Raw genomic sequence first — 23,477 nt, 5'->3', positions numbered from 1 at the left:
CCCGCTCTCACTGAAATCCACTCTCCCAATGCACTCTCTCTCTCTCTCTCTCTTGATAGCTCACCGGCCCTTTTTCTAGCCCTCGGACCAAATGCCCACGCAAGCTCGCTCTCTCTGACGCTCTCCTCTCTCCGGCTAAGCTGGCAAAAGCTCTGTTTGGTCCCACGCAAAGGAGCGCTCTGCAGAGAAAAGCTGGGGAAAAGCTGCTGGCGACAACGCCGGCTGCAGCGGCAGCAGCAGCAGCAGAGGCAGCAGCAGCAGCAGCGACAGCCGACAGCGACAGCGACAAAGCGAGGCAGAGCCGCTAGATGCCGATGCCCGGCACCTTATAAATACGTCCCCCAACGCGGACGCCTTCATTCTCCTGCAGTGTTTAAAGTGACATGAAAGTGACGACATCGAGGCATTGTGACAAGTCATGTATCAGCATGTCCAACCAAACAACACAGATCATATTCATGCCAACGGTGAGTGCCTACCCCCCTCCCGCCATCCATCATCGAATCATCACTGGATCATTCATACATCAATCCATCCGTCCATCCATCCATCGGTTCCCAGACTCTCTCGAAAGGGGAATTCGCGCGCCGCCTCACGTACAACCTATTAGTTTTTGATGTGGCTGTTTTTTTTCTGCGCTAATTAGCGGTGATTATTCGAAAATTTGCGTTTACGTTGCGTTTTGGCGTTGCGTTTCGGGGGTGCTAAGTGAAGGGGCAAACAGAAGCAGACCAGCGCCAGCAGCAATTTGCTAGTGGCAGCATGTGACGCCGCTTGACTGGCTTCGGCAATGGCCCTGCCGCCGCCTGTGCCGTGCCGTGCTGTGCCGCAGAAGTGTTTTCTAGTTTTTCAGACACCTTTTCCTCGCGTGCCTGGACGCGAGTTTTCTCCGTTCATTTTTTTTCTGTGGTGTGAAATTTGTGCTTCTCCGGGTGGAACTGCGCATGCGCCATGCTCCCTCCACAAATAACGGTAATTTAATCCCCGGCGAACACTGTTCCCCAGTGTGTGTGTGTGTGTTTGTGTGTGTGTGTGTGTGTGTCGGTTGCATTGGCAAGAAACAGCTGTTCTAATCAGCCAGGGCCCAGACCCTAAAGCCCCAAGTTCATTAAAAATTGCAGCCGGTTTCGCAGCAGCAGCATCCACCCAAAACAGAGACACACAGCCACCCTGAGAGACAGAGAGAGATAGTCGGTAGTACAGTGGATACCAGAGAAATCATCCAAATGGCTTCAGCCCCAGAGTCTGGATTGTGTTCTATGGAATGTCTCTTTGGGCGGAGGTTTCAGATCTGCCGAAACTACCGCTTCCATAGAAAGGACAATCTATCATAAAAGAACAGCTACTAGGAATAAAGAGGACTATAACTGGACAGCAATTATAGAAAAAAAGTAACCGCAGACCGACAGCTTGAATAGTAGCCAGCTTAATGCCAATGGACAGTTTTTATCGCTCCAGATGTAAACACAGATGGTCCGCTATCATATCATAGAAAAACAACTTCATGAAGAAGTTGCAGGCTACTCTCCAAGGACATCTACCATAGACGGACAGTTTTAACACACAAAATTCATGTAAATGATCCAAAATCAATCACAAAACATCTCCAAAAGAATAAATTCATCCCAATAAACAATTTAGAAACCTTAAATAACTTATTTTCAAAACAATTAGCAAACAAAATACAGTTGTTAGCAATTGCAGCTTTAATTTCATGAGTTTCATAAGAAATAAGGACAAAGTTCTGATAAATCCCACTAAAAGTTTATATTTACAGAGCTCTGAAGAGACTTAAAAGCCAAATTGTAACCTTTCAGTAAGCACATTTTAATTTTGCTATGGTGGGGGAGTTGTTGTTTTATCGAACTCTTGAAACCAAAAAAACACAAACGATTACTGGTACGACTATTCAATGATTTATGGGCTCAACGCAGGCCATATATCATTAATCTGTAGGTATATGTATTGTCGATATTCTGCAGATAAGATATACAAGCTTGCACGTTTCAAATCAATAAAGATCATATGGCAAAACGATATGCGATTATCGAAAGTGAAAGCGTTGGTATATTTTCGGGGTGTGATATAGATGATAAGATGGGAAGTATACTTTTACTAAAGAGTTTTCCTGTTGTTATTCTGACATCTTATATAAAGATTTGATGATTGTGTTTTTGATTAGAGAACTTCTTTGAAAAGATTTCCAATTAATCAAAAGGTTAGGTCAAAAGTTTAGGAGACTTTCATTTGTTTTTGAAAAGTATCTTTGCAGTTGTTCTCTCCGTGAAATGCGGCTCTTTTCTTAACAATCAGAATCGCCTTAATCCTTGCTTTCCTCTATAGCTTTTTAGCCAATCTCGACTGTATTTACATCTGTAAACCACAAGAAGAGACCTTCTAATCGTACATAGATATAGAAAATTACCGATTAGACATATGTACACACATATATATCCGTATCTTTCTAACGCTGCTGTTTCGTTTCACTTTCGTTGGGAGGTTGTTTACGTTATTGTCCCAAAAAGTAATTTTTATGGATAGTAACCTCCCTTGCTTCTAGTCTCTGCCAGCACCCACCCATCCACCCACCCACTCTCTTTGGCTGTTACGCAATCGTGAAAGCTGCCTTATCAGTGCCTCTCTACCCCTAGCCCCAGCCGCATCCCCTAGCTCCAGCCTTAGCCCATCGCAAACCCTAGCATACTCGTAGATATACAGAAATATCTATGTGCTTCTGCTGGTGCTGCGGGCCTTGGGAACTTCTCTGATTAGTTCTTGGTGTGGGCTATTTTTAGGCCTTGGCTTCACATTACCATCGCCAGAGGAGAGGAGCATGGGCCCCCGCCGGAACCGGAAACGGGGCAAAAAACACCAGTCAAATGTTGCAGCCAAGCGACGAGTCAAGGACACAGTCAAGGCAGCAGCAACACAAAAAACATGGGCGGTAATGCCGCTCTTTGTTTGTGGATGTACGATTTAGGGGATGGCTGCAATTTGCACTTGACATAATTTGTCTGGAGAATTTGTCAGGAAAATGCGTTGTGGAAGTCAAAGAAGGAAAACGCAACAATAGCCGAGTGCAAATAGAGGGGAATGGTGGCGAAAGGGATTCCATTTTAAGCGGGAATCACAGTGGTATTCATTGCTCTAAAGCAGCGCTCCTGAATGATGATCGGACTCAACATTCACAAGCGAATGCTGCAAAAGAGAATTCTCCTGGAATAGTAAGAAATACAATTTCTTCAATTATTGTTGCCGCCTTACTCTTAGATTCAAAAAACCCACCATGAACTTGAGATGAACGCAATTGCGACTTGCTCACACGCACAATTTCGCTCTCATATTGGATTTGTACCTCTGTTCTTTCTGCTCTACTACCCACCGCTTTCTTACTGTTGCTTTTTTCCCACGGCTCCTTAAAAGAAATCTATTCATCAAGTTTTCCTCAATCACAACTAGTTGAATCAATTAATCACTTGATTTTTACCAGACTTCTCGCCATGAGATCATTTGATCAGAGATCACTCTTAGACCACTCTTGAGACTCTTGTGGCTGTGATCTATAGAAAACGCATCCCTTAATGGCTATATCCTCCACATTTTGATGAATAAACGTTATACTTTCATGTCTATATAGAGATTAAAAGATAATAGCGATCTTAATAGAGATCTATCTAGCCTGGAAATGCGGTTTGTTGATGATGCATTTATTCAAACAGAAAGAGAGCTCTGTGGTCTTGCGGTTGCTTGTGCAATCAGATGCCACCGCGTCGTATTTACAATCCCCCTTTAGAGTCACATCTAAGTACAGTCCGGATGCTTGTCTCTTGTCTGCCCCTCGGAAACTTGTGTACAAAATTAAGCAAATGTCGCAGTTAGTTTTGGGGTTGGCTCATTCCGGCAGGGCCACATCTCAGGCCCAAGACATTCGCCATTGTCCTTACGCATTGTCCTTGGCTTTGTCATTCATTTTACGAGCGAACCGGATGGCCTCGAGGACCTTGGGGCGACCCTTTCCGCAGCGCCCAGAAGTGTGCTATGACTTTTTGGCAATCCGCAAAGAGTTTTCCATTTTACCGAGAAACTTTTGCGCGTAGGAAGCGGCGCTCAGGAAAACGCACAAGGGGAAAAATCACAAGGGGGGTTGGTAAATATAGGGGATGGGGCAGTGGGGCAGTGAAAGTGCGCAGCGATAACGCAGCCTGCGAGATGTGTGTTTCGCTTATCAGCGAGACAGCGAGAGATGTGTCCTGGCAAGGACATGCCGCACAGCGCATGCCCCAGACGAAAGCTTTTCTGCCGAAAAACGCTACTCTCTCGTTACTTCTATTTTTGGTTGCCACACTTTATATATAGATATATATATATATATATGTATCTGTGTATCAGTATCTGTGCGCTATACGTAGAGGACAACGTCACAAGGAGCCGGCTTCGACGGCTGCCACATTGCGTAAGTGTTTTGGGTGGTTTCGGGAGGCCGCATGCCATGAAAACAGGTGGCCCAGCAAGGGGCGTGCCCCACAGATACACACACCGATACTAAACGACACGTGTGACCGCTTTGGATGCCAGCAGCAGCCGTCGACGGCGGCGGCTCTACTCCATTAAAATATGTTCATACATATTTCGATGAGAAAACAAGACAGTGGATGCTCTTCCTTCGAACTGGCTAAAGATTAAGAATCTTTCAAGTACAAACTCCAACAAATACGATTCCCTCAGGCCAATAATCCAAAGTTCTCAGCCTCCAAAGGGAAAATATGTGTTCTTCTCTTCCCCATTACTCAGAACCGACTCCAACGACAAGGGATTCGTTGAATGAGTGTGAATACAATTTGTGAATGAGCGAGCCCACTATGGAAATTCCCATGGCAAGCGCAAGAGTACTGTTTCCAACTGATTCCAAATATATTTCGATTAGAAAAACCCCTCAATCTCCGTCTGGTTCTCTAGGTCAACTTAGAGCCGAAGTTCTGTGAGAAAATTGAGCGTAATTTTCACTTTGAGGCACTTTGAAACTGTTGTGCCGCGTAGCCCCATTACATATTGATATGGAATCGTTTCATCATTTGGAAATGCCAAGGCTCTAGGTCAATCCATGGCTGAGTTCCCTTGGACCCGTAGTCAATCGACTCATTCTTGGCTTAGTGTAGGACGAATAAGGACAAGCAGCAGGATAAGAAGAAGAAGCGAAGCGAAACGACGAGCCTCTAAAATTCATTTCCCATCCACATGGAAAAAAGTTTCCCTCGCTCGTTCGCGCGCTTCGTGCGTGTGTGTGTGTATCCCACACGCTATGTGTCTGTGTGTGTGTGTGTGTGCTCCATGTCCTTGTCTCGCTTACAAATAATTGAGTGGCGCCTGGCCCCGGGCCAGCAGCAGCAGCAGCAGCAGCATGAAAGCACGAGTTCAATGCCTCGAAGTTGCGCCTCCTCCATTCGTCTGGCTGGGCTTTTCGCCCACGCTTTGCTCCTTTCCTTTTATCCCTTGCCCACCCTTTCCTGCCTGGCAACAGGGTTCGTTTTCTCTTCCAGGGAAAGCCAATTTCACGTACCAGTTTTGTGTTTCGTTTCGTCCTTTCCCAGAACATTTATTAAGTTTGCATGAGGCCCAAGAACTTTTTTGTTCGGGGCGGCCTGATGTTTTTCAATTCCATGCCTCACATGGCCATGTGCCAGGGTTGCCATCATGCATAAAAGATAAGTCTTCCCAGAATGAGCAGCGGAAGAGGAAGAGTCAGAGGAAGCAGCAGCTGCTTCGTATTTTTGGAACTACGAGTCCAATAGATACTTCCCCGCATCCAATTAATCGTCGTCAAATGATTCAATTTCAATTTCCCTTCCGTATTTGTGTATTTTCTATTTCGGTTTTCCATTTTCCACTCGGGCCTCCAATTATCTCTGTGGGCCCCAAGTTGCTTTGGGACTTTGAGATGGATATAGAATGAATCGCCAATGAATTTATCGCTTTGTAATTATTATTATTATTATTATTATTATGGTCGATCATTAGCGTCATCGTCGTTGGCAGCGCTGGCAGAGGGCTTAGCGCGTCACGAGATTCAAATGAAAATCAATTGAGTTAAATTGAAATGCCAACAGATACAGATACAGATACAGATACAGTGAAAGATACAGCCACAGATACAGATACAAATATAGGCACAAAGAAACATCAAACAGACTCAAATTAGCAAAAGCCAATCGTCGAAAGATCATCTTCCAGCGAGAAACAATAGCAAACAATCCCAGTGAAAGATATCCGATACAAAGAGACTCTTTTTTGCTTTCCTGGCAATAAGTGAAATAAAAGCCTTCTGAAGTAATCCGATTTGAATGACTTTTGGTGTATTGGTAGGTAGAATCTATCCTTACAAGCTTGAAATTTATATTCTGTGAACAATGGAAACCACAACGGTTTGTAGACTTGTGAAAATCCATAGGGAAACGTTTTTTCTCTACGAACTGAAAAGTAAAACCGCAAGTCATATCTTATATCACTTATCCGATAGCTTGTCATCGTTTATCCGTCCATGAGGCCGCTTGCTGTAGAAAAATAATAGTTGTGCAATGTTTTCTATGGAAATACAGATGAAAGCTAGATGAACTGAAAGAAAACGCCCCTTGGCTCTGGCTTATCATTTTTGGCACTATTCAAGGAAGATTTCCAGAATAAACAAAGTCCCATAGGACTAGAGTTCTTTAAAACTTTAAGAAGCATGATTCCAAATGCGAAAATCTATACCCTCTCTAATCTAAGCCGTCTGTAAACGTTTTCTGATTGATAAGATCAGATCTTATAAGCCCCCATAAACCATTTACTCAGACTATTAGACCAGGGCTGTGAGCAGACGATATGGTAAAATTCAACTGGATCTGAATCTCTATATAGAAGATCTGTCCTTGATTAACCTTCAGTGGGGAATGGGGAATTCTCCAGAAAGGGAAACCTCCTTCTCTGGAAGTATTCTTCCATCCAAGATCTCTTCCAGCATCGTTCTTCTGTGCCGATTGTTTCGACGGCGGTTTGTGTCCGCACTATTCTACGAAAGCTTCTGCTCGAAGAAATATATCTAGTGTATATATTCCTATGGAGAAGCTTCTAGGGGGGCAGCAGGTATATGGAAGAACTCTAAAAGCATTCAAGAATCTAGGCACTCAAGGACTTGGCAGCTGCCCTTTTCCCGGCCTCTGACGCATGTGATGCCCATCTGCAGAGCCCCCTAGTTCCACCCGAAAGATTCCCTATTTTATGGGTCCCTCTGGCTATTGTTCTTGCTAGTCAGAGGCATTTGTCGGTGACCTTCGCGCTTGGCTGGTGACAATGTCAAGGTCGTTTCTGCCATAAATTAGCACCCAAATGGGTGTTGGGGTGGAGGGGGTTTTTTTGTGTATGTGTCACAAATATTATGAAAAATAATAGCCGTAGGAGCCACAGCCACAGCGAACACACAGTAAAAATTAATTACAGGTTTTGTCTGTTAAGCAAATGCATAAATAAAAGTGCACCCCCCACCCTGGCCCTTCGAAGCTTTCACACATGAATTTTGCATTCCAAAAATGCACGCGAGGGGCACGCCCTTGACATTGACTCCCACTCTCAAGCCCCTTCTAGTCGATTGTACCGCTTGGGGGTTCCAATCAATAAGAGCCTCAAGTGATCTGCGGGTCTCGACGACAAACGATACATTTCAATTAAGAGCCGGACAAAGAGCATTTCGACAGCATCCAATAAAGAGAAAAGCGGCGGGAAATCAGAGAAGGTGTACATGTCTGACGCAAATTGGAGAACAAGAACATTTCAAATGTTTATGCGCAAAGGGAAAACGCGAATAGTGATTGGAAGATAAATGGGATACAGAGAGCGAGGGAGGTCAAGAAAAACAAAGAAAACTCCTATAAATTGTACTAGTTTTAAATGGGGATATTCTTGGACTATTATAAGACCCCAAAGATGAATCTAAAAAGGGTTACCAAGTCCAACATAAATTATAACGCCATAGCCTATAATAAAGTGCCACTAAAAAACACAAGCCATGCCAAAAGAAGTGTGCAAAAAACAAGCAAAACAGATAAATGTGCATATAGTATTACTGTGTGGCGAAAAACCAGTTGCAAACCGGTTAAAAATCCACCCATAACCGGTTCACAGTCGGTTTCGGTTAAATGCTTTCCTCGAAAGTTAATGATTTAAATGAACGAGTCACAGATTAGGTTTCAATTGGCTTTCAACTGGTTCACACCTGACCACGGACCACGAGCAAAATCAGTTGGCAACATAGTTGTAGCCTGGCCACAAGCGAATCATCTCTGACGTGAGAAGTACGCGATCTGCGGCTTGCGCATAAACCCAGGCGCTGGTTATGGCATGTGGCACAGAGCAGAATTGAGTTCACTTTCTGCGGTTTCGGGACATCACGGGACATGGGACATGGTCTGGCACTGGCACTGGGGCAGGGCCATTGACACTTTCAGGGGTGGGGGTGGGGAGGGGGGACACTTTGGTGTCCATCGATACAGAACAAATCAATTAAGCGAACTCCTCACGAGCACCACAGGCCCTCAGAGGCGGGCGAGTGATTTATTTTGGGACACTTTTTGGGCCTCGCGTGTTTGGTCGAGGGTTAGGCAAACACTTAAGGGATGGACAAGTGTCAGGGGTAGCCCCGCCGACAATCAATCGATCCATCAATCCGTTCCATACAGATACATCTCTATACAATGCTTAGTACAGATAATTAGCACAAAACTTAGCTGCGACAGAAACAGATGAAACATTTCATGTGCCGTTCAATTAACAGCCAGCCAAAATGAGAGCCAAAAAGAGAAATGAGAGAAGCAAAATGTTTTAGCACAAATAAATAAATAAACAAATAATTTAAATTAAATTTTTGGGGCATTCAAAATACAAATTTCAATGAATTGAGACGCAAGCGGAGGCGGCGACAGCAGCGCAGAGCAGCAGCGGGAGGAGACATAGAGGACATAGAGGATGGGATAGAGGAAATAGAGGATTAGTATGTGTACAATCGGCCCAATAAGCACGATCCTTAGCCACAGTGAAAGTTTTTTAGGGTGGCACTATCTATAGTCGATAGTAATTATCGATAATTACAATTGTCGACAAATCATTCATTTTCTAGCCTGATCAGGCCCCGAAGAATTCCCTTCAGCCGATCTCCCAGCTTCCATGAGTGGAGCTCTACCTGTACCACATTCCTTGGACGATTCTGTTGACGATGGCAAGGGTGTTGCTTAGTCGGTGGGATGGCCTTGCCCCCAACGATCTTTCTGACGCGACGCCCGCTACAAAATTAACTGAAAATATTTACCAAAAACAACAAATAGTGGCAGAAGCAGCAGCAGCAGCGGTGGGGGAGGATGAAGAAAAGGCAGCAGATCAGAAAATCATTTTTATTTGGCTGCCCGCCAATTGAGATGCATAAAACATGCCCCCCAGCCCCACCACTGGCCGCAGGACCGCCATCCTGCTGCCACACGGGGGAGCTTTGAATATTTCAGATTTTCATTTTGCCGGGCCCCAAAAAAAGAGAGTGCGAGGCGGAGAGAGCGGGAGATTGGGGGCCTACAAGGCAGTGAGAGTGAGAGAGAGAGAGTGAGAAATTGTTGTGATGTGTAGCGCGTGATTATTACTCATTTAATGGCGCCGCTGCCGCTGCCGCCGTCGCCGTCGCAGTCGGGGCAAACGCCAACGCAGACAGCGACGACGACGACGACTTCTTTGCGTCACAGCGGCCCCGGAGCATGGATAGATTGGATCCGGGGGAGTCTAGGGGAGTCCGGGGCGGTGGCTGCCACTCAAAGGCACCAGTATCTCGCAGCACCTGTACCCGAGCCCGTGCCAGTAACCGTAACCGTACCCGTACCCGGTGCCCCCCACGGCCGTACGGTTCCACCCTCTAGCTCTAGCTTATGCCGGTGTCCAGTGGCTCTCTAGTATATCGTATGTATATACTCGGACTCTCCCTCACTTATCTACGCGTAATATCTTGTTTATGGTTTGTGTATTTGTTCTTTCAGTTTGTTTTTCCGCATTAATTTGTCTAAATAATTAACGGACAGAGATCAGGCGACAAAAACAAGATCCCGTGTTTGAAGTGTTCCCAAAGCCAGAATATCATTAGAGAAAATATAATGGAAATATCTTGTCCAAGTGCGTGGCCTTTTTCGGAGTCCTTTCTCAAAGCGTGACCTTATTCGGAGTCATTCCTTAAAGCGTGGCTCTATTCAGAGTCCTTCCTTAATAGATTGAGAATCTGTTCTTATTGAGCGAATATTCGCTCCTTTCTGCATTGGAATCCCTTCTTGGATTCAATATACTCTTTTAGGGGGGATCTAATAATCCAAATTCGTTATTAGTAAGCTCCTACATCGTTTCCTAGCGCTCGCCCGCCCTTTAAAAGACTACCCTAGGACACCTTCTTATACGAAAGTCCCTTCTTTGTGATCTCTATCTAAATCCTTTCTAAGTCAAACCCTGTATCGTTTCTTAGTGTCCTACTCCCTTCAGATTCCTTTCTCACTGTGTTCCTTGGCTCAAAGATCCTTTGTATTCCACAGATCCCGGCCAAAAACTTTCCTAGTCCGCGCCTACACTCCGATTTCCATTGGCCAGTGTTTGACAATGCAGACGTCTAGATATTTCTGCGTCTTGCGTATGTGAGTCAATCAGTTAGTTGGACAACCAAGTACATATATACCATCCAAGATATAGATAGGTGTACGTGCTTTGCGGGGCATACGTACCCCTTGAACGGATTGGTCCACATCAAAATGAATGTGCTGTGGCACACTGTAGCGCCGGTCTAATGCCTGGGGCGTTGAGGGGCTGACAAGACGAATCGAAATCACATTTAATAAAATTGCATTAATGTCAAGCAGAGCTCCTCTTCGGTTGGTGCCGCCGGGGAGATATATGAGGTGGTGGCAGTGGCAGTGGCAGTGCCAGCGCCTGTGGCTCGTGTGTCGTAATCAGATAATCATCCGACAGAATGCAATCCGAGCCCGCGGAGATTCATATTTATAGAGTGATTGCCAGTGCGGTGGCTTATCCATGAACAGAACGGATGTGCCACATGATGGATCGATTGTTTGAACGACTCACATTGAGTGATGCTACTCAATAGATCGTCTGCAAGTGACGGCTGAAACACTTGTTTCCTCTCATCCTCATCATCCTCATCACCATCATCATCGTTTTCATCAGTGCGGGCCACACGAGTATCCAATAAATTGCCAGCTTAGCAAAGATCTGAAAGTAATGTACCGCCCATGTACCCATGCCCCGTCCTGCCCCGTCCCGTCCCGTCCTGCCCTGCCCCAGAAGTCGATCAACAAAACAAAATGTTCTTGGGCCGCGTGACTTTTATGACAGACGAAAAGAAGAAAAAAAAAACAGCAAAAAATAAAGTAAAATACATTGAGAAGAGCGGTACGAGTAGACGAAGATTTAGAAGGGAAAAAAGAATCGTTTATTTGTGTTTTTAAGCAAAATATCTGCTATATCAGATATGTGAACAAGTATCTCTGTATCTGCATCTGTATCTGTATCTGTGTGCACCATAGATTATTCATTTATACATCTATGGGATGTGGATGGGTGGACGTGGGTATCCGAAATACACACGAAAATACGTACTAGAAATATTTTTAGAGTGTGTTATCTGGATACTACATAAGTATATTCTAGAGGTTGTTTTTTGGGGGCAAGTCCAGGCGAAGATGCCGACGGATATAGTGAGAGAAAGAGAAGAATGCACATCAATTTGGGAAAGTCTTGTGGTGAGACTTTCTTGATTTCTTGGTGCAACATAGGCTGATGAAATATTCGCTTGCCTTGGGGTAAGAGGAGACGCGTCTGGTGACGTAGTTGAACCGACCATTGGGCCTTTCGAGTGGAGTCTCTTTCGCGTGGCAATGTGGGGGCCCATGACCGGCCGCTCTGGCGGCACATGACCCAGTCCAATCCACTCGACTGGTGGCCGCCGAGCCACCAATCTTCTTCTCTATTAATAAGCAGCCAATTAAGCCAAATGAAATGCGCAACAAACAATTAATTGAGAGAGGCGCATGAATGAAACGGCCAGAGAGACACCCAAAGGGTGAGAGTGTGAGAATTGGAGACAGAGAGAGGGAGAGGGAGAGAGTGGCGTAACCCTTATGGTTAGAGTACCACCCATTGATGCTGCAGCCAGTAGTTTCAATTGAGCAGCGGACACGAAACCTTCTTCTGACGTTGACAAGCGAAATTCAGTTTCAATTATTTTCGTTTTTCATGTGGAAAAATTATAAATAGCCTAGCAGAAAATCAACGAAAATATAAAGAGAGAGAGCGAGAGAGAGAGAGAGAGAGAGAGAGATAAGAAACGAGAGGATCAAAAGCTTTATGGTTAAATGCCCGCCTGCCTGCCTTCACCTTGACAAATTGAATTCTATAATCAAACGAAAATATCAGAGCCATATCAAAGTTATAAGAAATTGCATAAATCAGTCAGGAGGGGAGGACTTCTATAGATACTACGGCGAGTCAGCGGCAGAGCGTAGCGTCGGACAGTGTGTCACGTAGACAGCGGGCGAAAGCTAACAAGTGCCGACACGAAGCGAAGCTACGCGAAACGAAACGAAACGAAACCAACGAGAGAAACCAGCGAGCGGTGAGCGCAAGCGAAAGAGAGTCGTCCGTCGTTGGCATCCCTAAGGCACCCGCACCCCACTCGTTTGTTCTTCGACTGCCGTTCGGGTGGCATTCGGCGCTGCTGCTCGGCTGGCAAAAGCTTTCACGGTCCGGACTATTTGACGCAGCCGCCAATTGGGACAAGAACAGTCGCCTGCGATAAGTCGCCCACATCGCCTCACGGTCTTCTTTTTTTTGTACTCGTTCCCCGCTCGATCCATCTGCCGCCTTTACCACAATTCACATCGTATTCTGCCGATTCGCTGAGAGCTGAAATTCGCGGCGAAATAATTTTAGCAACTTGTTATCCGTCCATGCCATGCGCGATAAAATATCACAACTATTTTGCTTGCAAAAAAACGCATGCAAAAATAATACAACAGATAATAGAGGTGTGTGTGTTCTCTGTGCGAGAGGGAGAGTCTTTATCAATGATATTATTACCAAAAAAGAATATATACATATACAGTATTTGGGACACTTGGTGGGGGGAGACGTTGCGATGCGACGAATTGGCAATAATCAAGTTCGCCGCGATGTCTAGTGCTTATCTGCGACACAGGAGTGTTCGACACGATACGAAACGATTCGATGCGAATGATAGATATACCCATGTACATATCTTCTTCTTTTTGTTCTCGTGCTAACACCCAATGCTAATCCATGTGTTTGATCTGTTTCTCCTATCTATCGGTGATCCCTACACGTGCCCTACAGGACATAATGTGCCAACAAAAGCAGCGAACAACGGGACAATGTGCGCCAATGGGACTATTGGGACAGAAGGGCCCGAAGCGACAGAGACCGACTCATCAGGGACCGGGCGGATGCGGAAGCCGCTGGAGAGGAATGGCTCAACGCAGAACGACGCTGTTCACCTCGAGAGAAGGTAGGCGATCATCATCAATCGATCATTATTTACTTGCCCCACACAACCCCATGCCCAAAGTCCACTTGGTGTTAACACTTGGCTGTCAATTGAATGGTTTACCCTAGTCACTCGGCTCTAACGAGGTATCTAACAATATTGATCGTATTTATCAGCTTTCGAGTGAAAACTTGCGTTTCGCATGGAGAAATCTGAAGATCTCACCTTTGTGGAAACCACTTTTTAGTTTTTTTTTTAAGAAGAACTTTTTGAACCAATATTTGTTTTCTATAAATAATCCTAAGCCTGGACAAGGTTCAATTTTTGCTAGATGGAAGTCCCACTAGTTCACAAGAAAACTCAGATGAAAAGAGAGACTTAAAGTTCCCTAAACTGTGATCCTAACTCAGTGAAACTCTTGCAACTCCCTTGGGTACCGTATTTTCTCTTTCTAATGTCATTATTTTCTCCTTTGCAGGCTGGGCCTCTTCAGTGGGGTGGCTTTAATTGTCGGAACTATGATAGGTAAGTCCCTCCTCAAATACCAATCATCGTCAAAACAAATGCATTAAACATGAGGCCAGGAATGTGCTAAGCCCCAACACGCCATTTTCCTTGGATTGTGTCAAATGATTTTTGTGCTGCCTTCTATTTTCCTTTTTTTTTGTTTTAAATACATTTTCCTCTCTATCTTTCTCGGGGAGTCGGTGAAAATTATTGAAGCACATTTTTTGTTCATTCGTTATTTATTTATTTGTGCTTTGGCCGCCTCCAAGCGCATGGGCCAAAAATACGTACGCATAAATTTAGATATATGTATGTACATATAGAATATATATGTACTGTGAATGTATGCTATATATGTACATAGATCTCTATGTGTTGTCTGACGCGCTGTGCGTGCTGGTGTGGGTGTCGGCTACGCAATCCTACGCATAGGTAGGCCAGGGAGAGTCAGCGGCAGCGGCAACAGGCAACACACCAGCGAGAGGCGGCGGGATGGGCTTTACGGATTAACGAGAATTTCTGCTGTACGTACGAACGTACGGAGGGGGCGTGACGCAATGTGGCAATACAGTAAATTTTTATGACACGAATACTCGTATTGGGATGGAGTTCTCTTTCTTTATTCTCCATTCTTCTTTGTTAGTGCACTTTGACCTTAGGCAATGGCGCCAATTGTGTCACGCAATTGTGTTACTAAATTGCTGCACGCACAGGGACAGCCGGGCCAGCCCCCCGCCAGCATATCGAATACCAAATGGGGCATACCGTTGTACCTACCCCACAAAATACCAGTATTTGCCGTTATAAAGCTCTCCGTCGCCTGGATGGACGTGGAGGTGGAGGTGGAGATGGAGCTTTTGCCGACTCTCCAAAAGTCTCGCTCTCTCTGCCTCGCGTGGCAGAGGTCTCCCACATTGATGACGTCTGTCCCGTTGCTCCCCTTGCCCCACCCCCTGCATTGCCAGCACAGAGAGCGGGGCCCCCGTGCAAAACAGCTGTTCGCCGGGAGCGTATGCAACGGTAACTTTTGCATTAAACTCTCTTTGTCTTTGTCTTTCTCTTTCGTACAGGGTCTGGAATATTTGTGTCTCCCTCCGGTTTACTGGTTCGTACTGGTTCCGTTGGAGTTAGCTTTGTAATCTGGCTTGCCTGTGGTGTACTCTCGCTTCTGGGTAAGTAGTCACACACAACACACACCACACTCAAACACACACACACACACACACACTATAACACACACACTATGCACTCACACGTCACACTCATCGGCCGTCTAGCCACGTGCATTTGACCCACTTACCGACTGCCAAATGGCCAAAATCACAACATCCGAGAGCCATCCCATCCATTTATCACAACTTGTTGCACGCCTGGCATGGGGCCAATGCTTATAATGTGCAGATTTTCCCGCTCTTTGGGCTTTTCATTTTGCTTAAGAGCACGAAAATATTGTGGTGGTATCCACAGAACGAAAAAAGAAAGTGTTGAAAAAGAAAGAAAAAGTGTTGGGAACATGTAGGGAATGAAATAATGCGAGTCCTGGGAGTCCCAAGAGTCGGTAAATGCCATTTAATATAATAGTTATTTTGTATCTACTGAAAAACAAGTAAAATATCTACAAGTCTAGTTCTGATTATCCAATATTATTGAAAAGGTGAAGAATTTATAAGAATATTTTAATTTTACGATCTTCCCATATTAGATCACGAGGATAGCGGGGATACCACAAGGAATACCTTAAATTTTTGTAATAAAACAAGGAATAACTTTTAAATTTCCCTTTTTTTAATTTTTGTATACAAAAAAGAATCCCTACGGTCTCTGGAACACTTCCTTTCACTAACTAAGAACTAGCATTCTTATGTTACGAGTATTTAGACTTTAAGCCAATCGAAAGGAGGCATAAATATTACAAAATGAAAGAAGATTAGGATCAAGACTTTAGGATCAAGAACTACAATCAGGCAGAATCAATACCAAAGAAGAAGTATAACGTTTCGGAATCAAGTAGAGCTAGTTAGAAAACACCTTATGCCTACACAAAATACACATAAACACTGTAGGATATTAACCAATAACTGAAGAAATCTAACCGTCTATTTCTTGACATTTGATTGATCTACAGGCGCTCTGGCATACGCTGAACTTGGAACGATGAACACCTCGTCTGGTGCGGAATGGGCATACTTTATGGATGCCTATGGACCGGCGCCGGCGTTCCTGTTCTCATGGGTATCGACATTGGTGTTGAAGCCATCTCAAATGGCTATAATATGCTTATCATTTGCACAGTACGCCGTTGAGGCCTTTGTGACAGAATGTGATCCGCCCAGGGGTGTCGTGAAGATGGTCGCACTGGTGGCTATTGGTAAGATCTCTACGACCTCCCACAGATTCTCCTGACTGACTGACATTTCCCATCCAAACCCATCTCTATGAACGCCCACACACCCACAGTGATGATACTGTTCGTGAACTGCTACAGCGTTAACCTGGGCATGGCCGTGCAGAATGTGTTCACCGCCGCCAAGCTGGTGGCCGTCGTGATCGTGATCTGTGGCGGGGCCTGGAAGCTGATGCAGGGCAACACGCAGCACCTGTCGAATGCATTTAATGGACCGATGCCTAACGTCGGAGCGATTGCCACGGCATTCTATACGGGCTTGTGGGCCTACGACGGCTGGAACAACCTCAACTACGTCACCGAGGAGATCCAGAATCCCAGCAAGAATCTGCCGCGCTCAATCATCATCGGCATACCGCTGGTGACGCTCTGCTATGCGCTGATCAACATCTCCTATCTGGCGGCCATGTCGCCCCAGGAGATGATCGAGTCGGAGGCAGTGGCCGTCACCTTTGGCAATCGCATACTGGGCGCCATGGCCTGGCTGATGCCCCTGAGCGTCACCATCAGTACGTTTGGCAGTGCTAATGGCACTCTGTTTGCCGCTGGACGGTAAGAGTTGAGGATCCTTTTGGATTCTGAACACAACCCTCTAACGTCTTTCTGTTTGCTTTCAGTCTCTGCTTTGCCGCCAGTCGAGAGGGTCACTTGCTGGACATTCTCTCGTATGTCCATGTGCGACGCCTCACCCCAGCCCCGGGCCTGATATTCCACGTGAGTATCCAACAGAGGAACCATTTATCCATCTATCCACTCCTCTGTCTATTTTGATGTGCGGATCCCCTTCCTTTGCATTCCATTCTACTCCATCCACCCTATCTAACCCTTTGTAGAAACCCCAAAAAGTATTTCCAAGTCTAGATGATACCCGTAGAACCGTAGAAGTCATAGAAAAGATTTATATAAACTATAATCTACCCATAGATGCAAATCTAAAAGTTTGAGGAGAAGCTTCCATATCCATATTTTCCTTGAATCGATTTAAAGCGATTTCAAACCGATATTTCTTACAATTGGAATTTCTTCTTCCAAGCTTCCTCTTCTACGAAATTTGTATACAAAATCTTCTACTTCTTAATTTTATAAATCAATTTCTTCTGTGATCCACACACTTTCGCCTACTTTACGTATATCTATCAATCGATGAAGAAATCTATCCATAGATTTTGGGAACCTCTGACCGGCTCCATATCCACGATCCTCATATGTTCCGCGTGTTCGTATGTGTTCGTGCGTGTGCGTGTGTGTGTGGGTGCTGATTGTGTGGCAATATCCTCGTTCTAAACTCCTCTTTCTCTCTGTATCTCTTTCTCTGTATTCGTATCCCCGTCCAGTCGCTGATTGCCTCGGCAATGGTGCTGCATGGCACGATTGATTCGCTGATTGATTTCTTCAGCTTCACCGCCTGGATATTCTACGGCGGCGCAATGCTGGCCCTGATCGTGATGCGCTACACCAAACCCAACTATCCACGGCCATACAAAGTGCCGATCATCATTCCCGTTGTGGTCTTGGTCATATCCATCTACCTTGTGGCGGCCCCCATCTTTGAGACGCCTCGCATTGAGTATCTGTACGCCCTGCTCTTCATATTTGCTGGCCTCATCTTCTATGTGCCGTTCGTCAAGCTGGGCATGACACCGCGCTTCATGAGTGAGTACTAGACCCCCGAAATATTATTGAAATCGTGTAAACCCATGGGTCTCCTTTTACAGACAAGGTGACGCTGTTCTTCCAGCTGCTGTTGGAGGTGGTGCCCACCTCATCGATGGCCATGTTCGAGTGAACAAATGCTCAAAAAGGGTAAAACGTGTCAGAGAGACAAGCACGCAAACATTCAAACATTATTAACTATACAAGCAAGAATACGAAGAATATAAGAAAATAAGAATACTATTTGAAGTACAGATGCGGTTGAGAGACACTCGCGAAGCAGGGGAAAGCAAATAGCAACCTATATTGATATATATACTATATATATTGACGTTGTCGTTGACAAACAAAAACAAAAACAAAAAACAAAAACTATTTGGAATAGTCTTTTTATGCTATGAGCTGGTTACATTCAAAGGTTATATATGCATACACTATACAGAACTAAGTATAAAATATACACCCTCCCCATACATATATCTATATATCAAAAGGTAGCGCGCCTAGGCAAAGTTGCATAGTCGATAAAACACACAAATAAATATACATATATATGTGTATATGTATGAACTACTTAACATATACATATATTGTAGATTTAAGATTGAGTGGAAATTTAAACAATCCGGAAATGTCCTTGCAATGCGGCCCAGAGATGATGCCTTTCGAGTTAGGTGCACGGTTGAAGTACAGTCCCCCGAATGACAGACAAGAGACACCACCAAAACGAGTACAGTACCCACCTAAAAACTATCCACAACATCTGGCAACACTCTCGCCGCAGACGACGCAGACGCCGCCGCCGCAAAGCATGCCACTACTGTATTGTTTCGCTGTTTTTTTTTTCGAGTTATATACAAGTTGAACGATCTAGAGATCTGTTTGGAATAGCAATATATATGTGTATATGTATGTGGGGAACTTAAGGATAAACAAATAGGAAGAAAACCAGAAAATGCAAAAAAAAAAATATAAATAAAAAACCAAAATAACGAAAGGAACGTTTCATACTGGAAGAAGGAGACGAGACGCGTGTGCGAATTGTGAAAATTGTAGGACTGCAAAATAGGCATTAAAGATTTCTAACTGATAAAAAACAAAACATAGGGATCGCTAGGGAAGCAATGAGAAAAAAATACAAAAACAAAAAAATAGCAAAAAACTTACATTATTAATATTGATGGATATTTGTTTACGAATCTATCCAGCATATTTTTTTTTTATTTTTTTTATTCATCGTCTGTAGAGGTTTTAGAAATTGTTGTCTTCAGACCTAAAAACTAAATGTTTAGATGATTAAATCTCCTTTTTTTTTATATACCTTTCAGTGATTTTTTTTATAGTTTTTTTTTTGCGCCTACGCGCACGAGTTAGAAAAAGACAGACAGACAGATGCCACGGGTGTGTGGTCTCGCTCGCACCCACAAAATGAATTTAAAATGTTTGATTTTTTTTCTCGGTTTCTGTTTTCCATTTCTTGGCGATGCTTCTCTATCAATTGTCTGAACCGATATACAATACAAACATATATATACCTACTATATATCTATATCTTTATATAGGGACACTACAGCTAAACTCACAGACACACACACACAAATACGAGTAGATATTTGTATAATTTGTTAAGTTTATAAATTTTATAATTTTTATTACAATTACAAAACTATTTACAACGGAGATAAATCGGTAACCAGAAACAAATCGAAAATCTCTATCTATACATGTACCTACCACATAGAACATAAATGAGTAAAGAATTGTATTATGTAAAACCAGAAATTAATGAAATAAAGTTTTTAAAACACAAAATACAATGGTAGAGGCACTGCACTGGGTTACGAATAATCGATCGAGTCCAGTCCGGTCCGGTACTCTACTTGGACCAGTTACAGCTCGATTCTGAGACTAGAACTTCAGCAGTCCTACAGCTCATCAGCCAGTGTACGGCTCTCGACTGAGCAGAGGTAGTTCCAGACACGTGGGAGTTCCATTCTACAGGAGTGCAGCACTGCCGACCGAAAATGCAACAAAAGCCAGCATTTAAGGGCTCTCCAAATATTCACAGATGGTGTCTTATAATTACAAAAAGGCTGGGCCAAACTTTTGGCTAATAAATGACTAGTGTAACGTCCCTACTACGTCTCCTTTTTGGCCTTGCGGTCAGCAGTGGCCAGCACATCGAACTCCGGAAACAGGATGCCAATCTCCCGCAGGGCCGAGGCCTCGCTGTCCGATCCGTGGCAGGCATTGCGTGTGTCGGAGAGGCCATAGAGCGCACGTATGCACTGCGGTTCGGTATAGACGGCCCTGAACACTTTGGTGGGTCCCATCAGGCGACGCCACTTCTGAATGGAGCCCTCCGACTGCAGTATGAGTGCATAGCAGGGGCCGCTGGCAGAGTTAGGGATGGTGGAGGATATAGTCCAGGGTATATGCCACATGGCAGGCAGGAGGCAGGAGGACTGCACTGCCCCACTCACCTGTTCATGAAGCTGGTCAGGCGGTGGTAGAAGAACTTGCCCTGGTGCTCCGCATAGAAACGATCCGATAGGTCTTTCGTAATGTGAACCTCCTTCTGGTCGAGCACTCGAAAGTTCTGTTCGATCAGGGATTTGATCTGCTGCAGGGCGTATGTGTTGCGCAGTACATGCGGCTTGATCACGGCCAACGTTATTTCGGTCATATTGTTAACTTTCTTGATATTTTATAAAATTTGCCGGCTTTGATGTAATTTTGTTGTTGTTTGAATTCATATCGATATTTCTATTGATAATGTTTTAATTATTTGATTTTAATTTGAGAAAATGTTTTGTGGCTATAAATATTGCACGTCATGTTTGTTTTTGTTTCCTTTTTGTTATTTTAATTAATTTCAATTACTTTTAAGTCAATTCTGATGACACACTTATATCGATATAGCGCACTCGATATTTTGCAATACGGGCACACTAAGCCATCAGCTGGGTGCATTACACAAGCAGCCGCTGAATAAAAAAAACCTTTTGTTTTCGCACATTTATTTCAATTAAAACACCAGTATGCCTTTCATGAAGGGACGCGAGCCGATCCGGCGCACCCTCAGGTACCTTAATGCAGGGAAATTGGTGCTCAAGGACAAGGTGCGGATCTTCAGCGTCAACTACAACACCTACGGGGATCATCATGCGGGCGCCAGGTGGGTTATCTGCGGCTAATACGAATGGTCCCAGAAGGTGAATCTAATTGTTGCTCTGTTGCATTTCAGGGACTTTGTGTTCTGGAACATTCCACAGGTACAGTTCAAGAATCCCGAGGTGCAGGTGCTCACCATGAAGAACATGACCCCGTCGCCGTTTGTGCGCTGCTACTTTGATGATGGCCGCGATATGCTCATCGACATTGATAGCCGCAATAAAGACGAAATCATCGCCCATCTGGTCCAGGTGGTAGGCAAGACGCGGTAAGTGTGCGGCTGCATTCCATCGGTGCGGGGCTCTCCAGCAAGTCTGATTTCCTTTTGCTTTCAGGGAACAACTGGATGCGGAGGCCCGTCTGAAAGAGAGTAAGGACAATCCGGCCAATTTCGGCTACGGCTGCGACCGGCACTGCATCTGCGAGATTCCTGGACAGATGCCCTGCCCCGGCACCGTGCCACTGCCCGAACAGATGCGCGGAAAATTCAAGTTTGCTCCAAAGTAATTCGTTTCGTTTGATGCTGGGTGTGTCTTTATCTTTTAAATAAATTAATTGTAAAGTAAATGGTGTGTGTTGTCAGGCTGTCTGCTGCTGAGGTAGCGCCCTAAGTACTAAATTATGATGTCCACTATGTTTTCCTCCCGGTGGCCTCAATTCAGCGTCGCTTCGGACGCTGTTGTCGATGGTAGGGGGCCGAGGATTTTCCATAGCGCTGAGTATTGTCGCGATCCTTGTTGAACTGGTAGCGCTGGATGAAGGGTACGTTCGCGTTGAACCCCTCCCTGGGGTTGAGCTCGAGATTGTCGTCTGTGTGACGTTCCAGATGTTTTAGTTTCGCCTCGATTGCGCGTATGGCCTCGGATTTGCTGATTTTCTCCTCGCGCTTGCCCGTCCCCAGAGCGGGAATCTCAATGCGTGGTTTGGGCTTTTGAAGATCATCCTGTAGTTAAGGGAGAGTACGATACGTATTAGACAGGAGGAAGTAACTCCTTTCGGTTTATGCTCACGTATTTGATGTTCTTGGCCAGGCGAACGGCTATCGAGCGGCTGCCCACGCTTGTGCCATCCAGCTTGAGCAGGGCATTGGTGGCTCCCTCGTTCTATGGAAGGAAATTCAGTGAATAAGGTAAGGCGTGCTAAGAGTATGGCGGCGGAACCTACCTCGGCGAATGTAACAAAGGCATAGCCGCGGGACTGGCCAACCATGGGGCCGCCCTTGTGGAACAGCATGTCGAACTTTTCGATGGGACCGCATTTTTGCATTAGTTTGAGAAGTTGAAACCGATAATTGGCAAGGGGAGAGTGACTATTAGTTTGGTTTGGGGGTCAGCGTTTTGGCTGCAATCAACTTACTCGGTGATCCTTGAATCCAAATTTCCCACCCAGATGCGTCGCTGTTCCTCGCCAGCCCCCGCTGATGCTGCTGCTGTTGCTCCTTCTCCAGCTCCTGCACTGCCGCCTCCGCCACTTGTGCAGGCCTGTAAATGCATATTTATATGACAAATACTACATGGATTCCACTTTTTCTAGGTTTACGTACAGCATTTGCCATTTTTCTTGCGAAAATCAACAAAAAAAAAATAAACTAAATCCGTGAGATTTTGTGTGTATAAAGGTGGAGAACTATCGATGGCACTATCGATGGTAGGGCTCTATCGCGCTACTAAGCTATCGATGGTTCAATGCACAGAATAACCGTGGAAGCGTCTTAGCCCACTAAAGCCCCCTCTATTTAAATAGTTCAACTACTTGAGGTAAATGCCGGAAAATATTCCTGATTGTAAATTCTTCTTGAGGATTCATGCCATCTCTACTATGAACTTAAAAGAACCACGATATTTTTCAGCTGAAGTGCGCTAAAATGATTAAATTTGCATTATTTTCAGTGGAAAATTGAAATACCCCCTTGGCTTATAATAGGTTAATCGTTCTCCGTCAAGGATTGGAAGCAATATTCTCGATTTTGATATTCCGCTGAATATTACTGGCTAGATAGAACATTTAGCCATGCCCACATAATTATATCCGATTAATTAAACTATTCTTAACTTGACTGACTTACTTTAAATAATTGCTTTTATTGCGTTTTGCGTAAAACAATGTTTTAGCGAAATAGGTCAAAACAAAAAACACGAAATAGGATAGTCGTTCACATTGCTCAATTTAGAGATA

At 44.6% G+C, this 23,477-nt stretch overlaps 4 protein-coding genes across 11 annotated transcripts in view; 2 read left to right on the top strand and 2 right to left on the bottom strand.

Annotated features, from left to right (window-relative positions):
* Window positions 1-21,047, bottom strand: part of nmdyn-D6 (nucleoside diphosphate kinase 6) — a 57,598-nt gene extending 36,551 nt beyond the window's left edge. The window contains exons 1-2 of one of the 3 annotated variants that reach the window (XM_001354779.3): window positions 20,612-21,031; window positions 19,352-20,522 (exon numbers count right to left, since the gene is read on the bottom strand). In XM_001354779.3, coding sequence (XP_001354815.1) covers window positions 20,267-20,522; window positions 20,612-20,814 — 459 coding nt within the window. In that variant the 5' untranslated portion in view covers window positions 20,815-21,031 and the 3' untranslated portion in view covers window positions 19,352-20,266. Of the gene's footprint in view, window positions 1-19,351; window positions 20,523-20,611 lie in introns of those variants that run through there. The other 2 variants (XM_033381539.1, XM_015186192.2) reach the window with 2 other exon arrangements.
* On the top strand, window positions 343-19,290 carry sbm (L-type amino acid transporter sobremesa). Of its 5 annotated transcripts, XM_015186195.2 has the most exons (10): window positions 12,837-13,088; window positions 13,414-13,585; window positions 14,043-14,089; window positions 15,142-15,243; window positions 16,197-16,303; window positions 16,364-16,439; window positions 16,529-17,027; window positions 17,093-17,189; window positions 17,810-18,128; window positions 18,191-19,290. In XM_015186195.2, the coding sequence occupies exons 1-10, from the start codon at window positions 13,016-13,018 to the stop codon at window positions 18,259-18,261; spliced, it is 1,563 nt and encodes a 520-aa protein (XP_015041681.1). In that variant the 5' UTR covers window positions 12,837-13,015; the 3' UTR covers window positions 18,262-19,290. The 5 variants fall into 5 exon arrangements, 3 of the variants coding, with proteins under 3 accessions (XP_015041682.1, XP_015041681.1, XP_001354814.1); XR_004469716.1 differs by lacking the exon at window positions 12,837-13,088 and adding an exon at window positions 343-467 and having other exon boundaries at window positions 16,197-16,439; window positions 17,872-18,128; XM_015186196.2 differs by lacking the exon at window positions 12,837-13,088 and adding an exon at window positions 344-467 and having other exon boundaries at window positions 16,197-16,439.
* A 27-nt stretch (window positions 21,048-21,074) lies between the features above and the next one.
* On the top strand, window positions 21,075-21,869 carry mRpS25 (mitochondrial ribosomal protein S25). The gene is made up of 3 exons (XM_001354780.4): window positions 21,075-21,306; window positions 21,376-21,570; window positions 21,638-21,869. Exons 1-3 carry the CDS (start codon window positions 21,170-21,172, stop codon window positions 21,807-21,809), a joined length of 504 nt encoding a protein of 167 aa, XP_001354816.1. The 5' UTR covers window positions 21,075-21,169; the 3' UTR covers window positions 21,810-21,869.
* LOC4814678 (probable RNA-binding protein 18) lies at window positions 21,814-22,963 on the bottom strand. Of its 2 annotated transcripts, XM_001354781.4 has the most exons (5): window positions 22,846-22,963; window positions 22,659-22,783; window positions 22,467-22,587; window positions 22,313-22,405; window positions 21,814-22,245 (listed from the first exon to the last, which is right to left on the bottom strand). In XM_001354781.4, the coding sequence occupies exons 1-5, from the start codon at window positions 22,855-22,857 to the stop codon at window positions 21,961-21,963; spliced, it is 636 nt and encodes a 211-aa protein (XP_001354817.3). In that variant the 5' UTR covers window positions 22,858-22,963; the 3' UTR covers window positions 21,814-21,960. The 2 variants fall into 2 exon arrangements, with proteins under 2 accessions (XP_001354817.3, XP_015041683.1); XM_015186197.2 differs by lacking the exon at window positions 22,846-22,963 and having other exon boundaries at window positions 22,467-22,541; window positions 22,659-22,778.
* Window positions 22,964-23,477: the final 514 nt, after the last annotated feature.

The sequence above is a fragment of the Drosophila pseudoobscura genome, chromosome X (genome assembly GCF_009870125.1).
Source record: "Drosophila pseudoobscura strain MV-25-SWS-2005 chromosome X, UCI_Dpse_MV25, whole genome shotgun sequence".
Classification (NCBI taxonomy): domain Eukaryota; kingdom Metazoa; phylum Arthropoda; class Insecta; order Diptera; family Drosophilidae; genus Drosophila; species Drosophila pseudoobscura.
This window is presented reverse-complemented; position numbering and strand designations above follow the sequence as displayed.